The 10,000-nt window shown below is 40.2% G+C and overlaps 1 protein-coding gene across 1 annotated transcript in view; it reads left to right on the top strand.

Moving 5' to 3' along the window:
* LOC306993245 (A disintegrin and metalloproteinase with thrombospondin motifs 20) overlaps positions 1–10,000 on the top strand; it is a 118,376-nt gene that overhangs the window by 63,479 nt on the left and 44,897 nt on the right. The window contains exons 15-22 of the mRNA XM_079602911.1: positions 133–250; positions 2,772–2,867; positions 4,409–4,575; positions 5,004–5,133; positions 6,406–6,532; positions 6,662–6,872; positions 8,871–9,032; positions 9,120–9,284. Of these exons, the coding sequence (XP_079459037.1) occupies positions 133–250; positions 2,772–2,867; positions 4,409–4,575; positions 5,004–5,133; positions 6,406–6,532; positions 6,662–6,872; positions 8,871–9,032; positions 9,120–9,284 (1,176 nt within the window). The remainder of the gene's footprint in view (positions 1–132; positions 251–2,771; positions 2,868–4,408; positions 4,576–5,003; positions 5,134–6,405; positions 6,533–6,661; positions 6,873–8,870; positions 9,033–9,119; positions 9,285–10,000) is intronic.

Raw genomic sequence — 10,000 nt, forward strand, 5'->3', positions numbered from 1 at the left:
ATGTCATGGTGCTTCGTGATTACTTTATTAATATACCAGGATATTTATATAGTGTGTGTGTGTGTGTGTGTGTGTGTGTGTGTGTGTGTGTGTGTGTGTGTGTGTGTGTGTGTGTGTGTGTGTGTATCTTAGCAAGCAGGCTGTGACCACATTTTGAACTCAAAGGCAAGGAATGATAAGTGTGGTGTCTGCGGAGGAGACAACTCCTCGTGTAAGACTATCGCTGGAACCTTCAACAACGCACAGTATGGTGAGAGTTACCAGTCTGGTGTTTGTCATGTCGTTCTCACCTCTCTCTCTGCAGGGTTCCCGCGGATCCTTAGAAAGTCTTAAATAGATTGTTTTAAATTTAAGGCCATAAAGAGTCTTATTTTTACTTATGAAAGGTCTTAAATTTTAGATGACACTTTGACTTAGACGTATCTAAATGCTTTCCAAATTAAAGCTATCTAATTAGCGTACGTATTATTAGTATTATTCTATCTTTGTGGATTTGCTTGCTCACGTGACAATTCGCGTCACTTACGGCAGCGTATTAGCCTGCGTCTGTCTCCTGCACGCGAGAGGAGAGGATAAGAGAACGAGTAAATGTCAGTTCAATAGTAAGGTCATTCGTTATGTGCTTAGGAGTGTGCGATATTGTCTATGAACTACGATGATATTGTAATCATTGTTTAACTGTACGAGGCACTGCGAGTGCGAGCCGACGTCACGTTTGTCTCTCTTGCTTTCACTGCGTGATGTGTCAGTGCAGTTATAGTATATGTCCCCAAATGAGTTTTTGTCTTATATTTATATCATATTATGTTGTTATATTAGAATATCACAAGCAAGAGTGCCGTTTTCCTGTGCACAATTGCAAATGCGCTATTTATTTTATACAACAGTTAAATTAACAATAAAGTTAACATTGTGAGTTACTTTTTGGACACAATATTGTAAATTTTCACTTAATATCGCCGACGAGAATTTCATAATGAAGCCGTAGTCCAACAGACAGCGATAATTTTTTATTTTTTTACTGAAATCCGCGTTTTGAACGAATCATTTTAACGATTCAATGAACAATCACTTGTTTTTCTGAATGAATCGGCCGTTTGAACAAATCTGTTGAATAAGTGACTCCAACAACTCGCTTATTAAGACAGTGACGTGCCGCCACCTACTGGTGGTTTTAGTTTCATATTTAAATCTTTTAATTAAAATGTTAAAATTATAAATAATTTCATATTTAAATATTAAATAGTTTTATTTATGCAATTGTAAATTAAGTGTAAATATAGTAGGCTAATGCCAGTTTTGATGCCGCTTCTTAATTTTAATTTAATGATTTAATTTGACAGGGGCACTGTCTTATTCTAATATAATTTAATTTGAATGTTAGAATTTGACATAAAAGGTGATGAATACCTCTAAATACGTTTAGACATAATTTCCATATATAGGTGAAAATGCCCCTGGAAATCAATTTAAGGTGGTAAATATTGCCCCTTAATAAAATTGTTAAAGGATAATTCCGGTATTTAACACCTTGAGTCTATATTGTAGTTTGTTTTGGATGAACAAGAGTGGTGGACAACATTTTTTTGACAATGGTTCCTCTCTCGAGTTTTTGACTATAATAGAATTGGCCATGGACCCATTTAACATTGGAGTCAATGGGCATGTCCGAAAATGTCATTAAAACAGCCAATAATGTTCGTTTACAAAACTGTTAAACTCACCGAGTGATTAGTGGTGTTAGTTGATGTTCCAGAAACAAAAAGTGTTGCGAAATACAGTTTCTGTCGTGTTTTATTCGTCATTTTGTAAAATCCCATTGAATTCTGTTGAAGGACTGAGTGCTGGTTAATATAAATGCGCTACCGGAAACGGAAAGGGGGCTGTTTACATTTGGTCGATGTAGTCTTTTTGCTCGCTTCCGTTTCTCATAAGGCTAGCGAGCAGAGCAACTGTGCTCCGGGAGAGTAAGCCAAATAAACAAACTAAACCTTCATTAATTGTTACTTGTAATATGAAGTTGAACTCGACTGTGACCGTGAGTGTCCCGCGAGACATAAACATCGGTTATCGCCATCAAGTGGTCGGGAGTGTGCTAACGCTTCAGATTCAAATATTGAGCGGAAGTTACACGGTTGTGAAGTGTCTGAAAAAATAGTTCCACTATAGCAAAATAAACGGATTGGAATCATATATTGCGACGATATATTGTTTATAATCATCAACGAACACCACTAACCACTCGGTGAGTTTAACAGTTTTGTAAACGAACATTATTGGCTGTTTTAATGACATTTTCGGACATGCCCATTGACTCCAATGTTAAATGGGTCCATGGCCAATTCTATTATAGTCAAAAACTCGAGAGAGGAACCATTGTCAAAAAAATGTTGTCCACCACTCTTGTTCATCCAAAACAAACTACAATATAGACTCAAGGTGTTAAATACCGGAATTATCCTTTAATTTCAGTCACTACTGTAAACTGACCACTGCATAGAATATGTTAAATATGAATATCTTTGCGAGTCTGCTGTCAACAACTGGCCTAAACCAGCCATGGTACCAGTACAAAATCACAATCAGTAAAATATCATCTAATTATTATCAACAAAACTTTGAAAATATCGAAACATTTTTTGTCAATATTGCGCACCCCTAATATACGGTATTAATTTTGATTTCCTCAGGTCTTAAAAAGCTGTGAATTTGACTTAAAAAATTGTGCAGCTCTGGTGTTTCTCATCTCGTTCTCATCTCTCTGGTGTTAGGTTATAACGTTGTGGTTCGGATTCCTGCTGGTGCGACCAATGTCGATATAAAGCAGGTCAGCTACTCGGGGTCAGCAGACGATGATAACTACCTCGGTGAGTCCAGTTCATGCATCACCTGACCAGATGACACCAGTGTTAGTGATGCTATCAGATGATAATATGATTCTGAATGATTTCCATATTCACATGCTATGATATTTTCATGGTACTTCAATGAAGAACGCACACCCAAACACATTCAGAAAACCAATGACACCAGGAGTGTGTGTCCCGTACAGCGCCGTCACTCGTGCTTCACTGCTATAGTTCGACACATCGCTGAAGAGATCATCTATAGTCACGACTGTTTCCCGAAACCAGATCGGCATAAAGTGGTCGTTCAACCGCGTCGGTTAATGATGTTACGCAGATGGAGGAGTAATAATACTGTTAATGAATCTGTTCGAGATCGAATTAACGCTAGATGTTTTGCTATAAATGACAGACATGCATCTGAGGAATAATGACACATTTCCTCAGTTATTTTGCTTTATTTCCAGATTCACTCATAGACTCGTTCTTACACACTCGAGCTCGTTCACACCAGTGATTGGGGAAATGCATTACAAGTAACTTGAGTTATGTAATCAGATTACTTTTTCATGTAGCTAGTAAAGTAACGCATTACTTTTAAAATTTACAACAAAATATCTGAGTTACTTTTTCAAATAAGTGACGCAAGTTACTTTGTTTTCCCATTTATTGACTGACAGCTCTCCTGTCCTCATGTTGAGACGTTTGTGTGTGTGTGTGTGTGTGTGTGTGTACATGATGTTTATTGTAGTTCTAGACTAAATGTGAGCATTTACTCATCTCACTTGCACAAAAAAATATTCAATATTCCTCAAAATGAATAAAATCAGTGAAATGCAGAATCAGAATACTATGCAAACCTCCAAATAACTAAATATGTTAAATAAAACATAAATTTTTATGCATTTAATCTCACTTTATTGACCAATGTACTTGCTTCTGACCTTCGATGATTCAGTTTAATAAGCAGAAATGACTGTAGATAGATAGAAAGATAGATAGAAAGGTTTGCTGGTGTGCTTTCCTCTACTGTACACACGTCCTTCAGCCGGAGGATTATTATTTCACTTTTGGTGTGAACGGGTCTTTACATTTGCCCAAAAATATAACTTTTGTGTTATAAAAAAAACAAGCTCAGCCGGGAAAAAAAGTAACGCAATAGTAAATTAACGCATTACTTTTCTAAAAAAGTCACTAAGTAATGCAATTACTTACTTTTTAAGGGAGTAACGCAATATTGTAATGCATTACTTTTAAAAGTAACTTCCCCCAACACTGGTTCACACACGCGCACTCAGACACTACACTTTACTTCTCTAGACAAACTAAAAGACGTAAATGACATTTGTATGTATTCTAAATAAAAGACAGATTGCACTGAATGCCAGCTTGATTATTTAGCTCAAGATCAGGATTTATTGAGTCCACATGTCATGCAAACAAGAAACTCTTCTAACCACAGGAGATCTGTCGCTCACACACACAGCTCTGCGAATGTTCGTTGGAACGCTGGTTTCGGGAAACATGACTAGTTCTGATCCTTCTTGTCCTCTGATCTGCAGCTCTGTCTGACAGTCAGTCCAACTTTCTCCTGAACGGGAACTTTGTGGTGTCCATGTTTAAAAGGGAAATCACCTTTAAGGGAGCAGAGATTGAGTACAGCGGATCCAACACTACAGTGGAGCGGATCAACTGCACACAACGGATCGAGGAGGAGCTCGTGCTGCAGGCAAGCCGAACAACACCAAACACAACCTTTGTGAAAGTGTGACACAATTCGGCATCGAGACATAAGGTCCTTGCACACTGAGTCCGACATTTTCGTATGCGTTTTTTCGTGTTGGTCATTTGAATTGTCAAAACAACCATAAAAATGCTTCGGACAATCGAACCTGATCCAAAACTATTGATGACGGACGAAAGTTTCGGAGGCAGTGTGCAAACGTGATTGACACAACGTCAGGTCGTATTTATTTTTAAGTGAAGTTCACAACCTAATTTCGGGAGGAGTGAACCCATCTAATCTTTTCAGTATTCATGATTTTTGTACAAATGTAACTAATAGGTCAAATACTTCATCAGTGTTATATACTATTATCGTTTTTTCATTATGATTTTAAGTTAGCTTTACAGGCTTGTGGTCTTCCTGTCGTCCAGGTTCTGTGCGTGGGAAACCTGTATAATCCTGACGTCAGATATTCCTTCAGTGTTCCCATCGAGGAGCAGCGGGAGCAGTTCGGCTGGGATCCGGCGGGCCCGTGGCAGGAGTGCAGTCGCATGTGTCAAGGTTCTGCTTTCTTTCTGGGTCTATAGCCTTGGTTTTCTGTCCTTACAGCGAGACACTACAGGTGAATAGGGTAACATTTTAAAGTAATAGATATCACCATGAAACTTCCTCAGTTGATTACTTACACAAGGTCCTAAAAAAATGTATTACAAGTTTTTGAAATTTGTATGTTGAATTATGCAAATTAGGCATTATCTCATTAAATATGCGCAATTTTGCATATATTTTCAGGAGATAGATCTGAACATATGATAAAGCCGGGTGCAAAATAATTTTTTCATTTTGATTACACACAAGATGAAGAAAGATGTTCAGAGTGATTTCAGGATATATGCTTTCATGACCTAGGAAATCTAAATATACTGTCCATAGCCTTAAAAAATTGATTTTCGCCATATTTTTTTGATTAAAATGTCACATAAATCAGGCCAGGAATGATTTATTAACGAATCCCTCTGAACATATCTTCAGAATACTGCTAAGTGTATAACTGGAGAGTTTGGTGTACATCGGCTGAGATGTTTCTACTGGAGAATGACAAAAAACTAATTTTGAGAAAAAGGCATTTAAAGATTTATAATGTAAAAAATCATACTTTTTTAGTGGAAACAACTATTTACTGACACAATATCTCATCAAATCATTAGCAACAACAATACAAACCACCTAAATCACATCAAAACTTATAAACAGCATTTATGGCCTTTAACTGAGCAGAAAAACAGTCAAACACACACATCTGAGTGTCAGAGCGCGTCACGTGATGCTTCTGAACCAATCACGCTGTCAGACATTGACATCAGCCAATGAGATTTCGCTTTTAGAGTTAAATGTCCATTGTACTTTCACGATTGGTTGCTGATTAAAAGGAAATGACCATATTTGGATCCGACAGCGTTGTACAGGAGAGAGAGAGCTTTACAGCGGTGTGTGTGAATCAGAAGCAGAGAGAGATCGCGGATCATGATGATTAAGAACGCCAACTTTTGTTGAATTTCGGAGAAATCTACAGACGCAAACAGACAGAGTGTAGTAAAATATAGACCTAAATGCGAATTTTGGACTTTTTTTTCACCACAAGTCAAGAAAGAAGACATGTTATTAAAGACAAATAGCCCAAAATCTCAAAATTGACCAGTGAAAAACCCCGATGTTTTTGCCTGGCGTGTCTCGCCTTAAACAGCTTCTAATCACTCTCTAGTGTTCCTCATGTCTTTCTCTGTAGTCTAAAGGGAAGTCCCTGACGCTTCACGTGTGTGTGTTCCTCCACAGGTGAGCGGCGACGGAAGGCGGTGTGTGTTCGTAAGAGCGATCACCTGCTGGTTTCGGATCAGAGGTGTGAGTATCTTCCTCGACCCCGAGGAGCGACGGAGAACTGCAACAGCGACTGTGAACTCAGGTACGTCCACACAACAGCGAACCCTTTGGGGTTTCTCTGGTTTCTAAAGCTGAACGCAACAGAAACGCAGAGGAAGCGAGCGCTGACGTGTACTGGGCGGCGTTGAGCAGTTCTCTCTGTGCTCCTCAGGTGGCACGTGGCGGGCCGCAGCGACTGCTCCAGTAAGTGTGGTCCGGGTTCCCGTACGCTAGACGTGGTGTGTATGCGCTACAGTCAGAGCGAGAGCGAGAGCGAGCGTGTGGAGAGCCGAGCCTGCGCAGACCTGCCCAAACCACAGACTCGAGAGGCCTGTCACGGTGACTGCCTGCTCAAGAGCTGGCAATACAGCGCCTGGTCTCAGGTGACACACACTGCAGACTTATTAAAGTGTGTTTCAAAGGTTGCTCATTTTGTTTTTGCTTCTCCTACTAAAATGCGTTCAAGGTCAAATTTTCAGCATCAGCTCTTTTCTCTCAGTGTCTGAAACTCTCTAAGCCCCGCCTTAGATGGTCAGATGGCCCAGTCTGCTGTGATTGGTCAGAAACCAAACGCTCATTAGCAGGGTCCGAAATTAACACCCGCCAAGCGCCAAATGCGGGTAGATTTTCCATTTGGCGAGTAAATCTCAAAAGGCTATCCGCCACACTGGCGGGTGAATGTTCATACCAAAATAGTAATGTAATAAAATGTTTTTAATAAAATGTTTGTCCCGCCATAGTCTTATCTGATCGGTGAGTAGCCGAATGTAGACGAACTGCTGCGCGTGTGACAGGGCGCATGTTTAACTGAAGAACGAGCAGAGAGAGAGAGAGCCCCGGTCGCGCGCGCTCTCTCTCTCTTTCTCTCTCTTAGTGGAGACAGGCGAAAGGCTTCACCGTCTCCTAAGCGCTGTCTTCAGCATCCGAAATGAACACCCGCCAAGCGCCAAATGCTGGTAGATTTTCCGTTTAGCGAATAAACAATCAAATAAAATGTTCGGACACTCGGGAGGTCGTGAGATATTGCACACGTTACGAGTCAGTTAAACTGATATTCGCTTCAAAGCAGCTGGTACACGGCACGACTGTCCGTGAGCTTTCGCGCTAAACACAAGAGACCGGAGTTTTCAATGTTGCAGGCAATAGCTTCAGATAGAAAATGACAGAAATGTGTGTGAACAGTAATGGACAGATTATGAACAGCTAAATGAACAGTAGCATTCCTTTCAACGTAAAAACGAGAGAGAGAGAGAGAGAGAGAGAGAGAGAGAGAGAGAGAGAGAGAGAGAGAGATTAAGTGTGTGTGTGTGTGTAAAATTAAAAATTTAAAAATTTAAAAATTATTATAGCCTACATTTCAAATATTGCTCTGGACAATTTTTTGTTTGTATTCAACATAATACCTTATTATCTCAATTAAATGTCCTGAAATTAATGTATATGTGACACAAAAAGGCTGTTTATTATTTTGGCCGGTAAAAAATATGCTTGGCTGGTGGATTTTTTCATCTACCAGTCCCCGTGGCAGGTGAGCCAAAAAGTTAATTTCGGACCCTGCTCATTAGCATATCTGAATCTCAGCTCTTGATCACAGTGATACGAACAGTAATGATGGCGTGTGTTTTACCGTATCAATCTCAATCTCTTCTCGACGCGAACAACACGAACCGAACTCTTCCAGTCTCAGATACACTACAGTGTTTGAGGGCGGGGCTAAGAGACGCTGTTCAGCCAATCAAGACCAGAAGCTGGCATTATGCAAATGAGTTACAAACCTACAGCAGGAAGTGAGACTGAATTACTGACGACTCGTCTCAGTTCAGAATCACTTCTTTCTTTCATCAACTTTGATGACCTTTTACATCCACAAACCCCAAGTATTACACACTACATGAAAGGTCATAACCAAAACAAAACAAAAATAGCATAAAAGGGCACTTTAATAACAATAATAATCTAAAAATAGCCCTAAATCCACATATTGTGTTTCGGGTCAATTTGTCCCCATTCGATTTTCAAACGGCTTGAAACACTGTTGAACTATTTATTTCTTCTTGAAATTTGGTGGCTATTCCTCTTTTATAGTCATGAATGTGCATGCAAAGTTTCGACACATAGATGTGATTTGTAAAGGCTGTACACATTTTGTTACGTCTTTTGTGTTGGCGTCCCTCCAATGGTTTCCATTCAATTCAATCGACACTTTGAAAAACCAGTTAAGTTTTTTTTTATATTTATATTTACTTTTAGTTATTTGCACGTAATGTTTACATGAATCTTTAGTGTGTTTCCTAGTGATCATGAATGTTGGCACATTGCAGAGGATCAGTTTGTGTATCTGAACATGTTCCTCCGGGGTCTCTGTAATGTGTTGTGTCCAGTGCTCGAGGAGCTGTGGACGCGGCGTTCGGACGAGACAGGCGTTCTGTATGAACAATCTGGGCCGCAGGCTGGCGGAGCGCGAGTGTGGCGATCAGAGAGTCCTGAGCGAGCCCTGCAGTGACGTGCCCTGTCCCGACTGGAGCGCCAGCCCGTGGAGCGAGGTACTGGACCCTGAATCCCTGAACCACACTTTTACAGGCGGCATCAAACAGTACTTGCAGAACAGTGACTCTGTGTCTGTGTTTCAGTGTCTGGCGACGTGTGGGAAGGGCGTGCGACACCGGCAGGTGCAGTGCATTCTGGGAGACGAGCAGCTGAGTGAGCAGCGCTGTGACCCGAACACCAAACCCTCGGCGCTGGGCGTCTGTGAGCGTCCCGAATGTGCGTCCTGGCAGACCGGAGGCTGGAGTCCGGTGAGAAACACACCAGCTCGCACTGCCTCGTGTGTTTGATCAGTAGTTCACTTCAGAATGAAAATTAGCCCATGATTTACTCGCCCTCATATATGACATTCTACTTTCAGACGAATACAATCAGTTATATTAAAAATATTCTGGCTTTTCCACGCTTTATAATGGCAGTTTCTGTTTTGAAGTCCATAAAAGTGCCTCTATCTATGGATTGATGCACTTTTATGATGGACAGATCCACTTTTATGATGGAGAGATGCACTTTTATGATGGACAGATCCACTTTTATGATGGAGAGATGCACTTTTATGATGGACAGATGCACTTTTATGATGGATAGATGCACTTTTATGATGGACAGATGCACTTTTATGATGGAGAGATGCAGTTATGATGGACAGATGCACTTTTATGATGGATAGATGCACTTTTATGATGGATAGATGCACTTTTATGATGGACAGATGCACTTTTATGATGGATAGATGCACTTTTATGATGGACAGATGCAGTTATGATGGACAGATGCACTTTTATGATGGATAGATGCACTTTTATGATGGACAGATGCACTTTTATGATGGATAGATGCACTTTTATGATGGATAGATGCACTTTTATGATGGATAGATGCACTTTTATGATGGACAGATGCACTTTTATGATGGACAGATGCACTTTTATGATGGATAGATGCACTTTTATGATGGATAGATGCA

The sequence above is a fragment of the Phoxinus phoxinus genome (assembly GCF_949152265.1).
Source record: "Phoxinus phoxinus genome assembly, chromosome: 25".
NCBI classification, from domain to species: domain Eukaryota; kingdom Metazoa; phylum Chordata; class Actinopteri; order Cypriniformes; family Leuciscidae; genus Phoxinus; species Phoxinus phoxinus.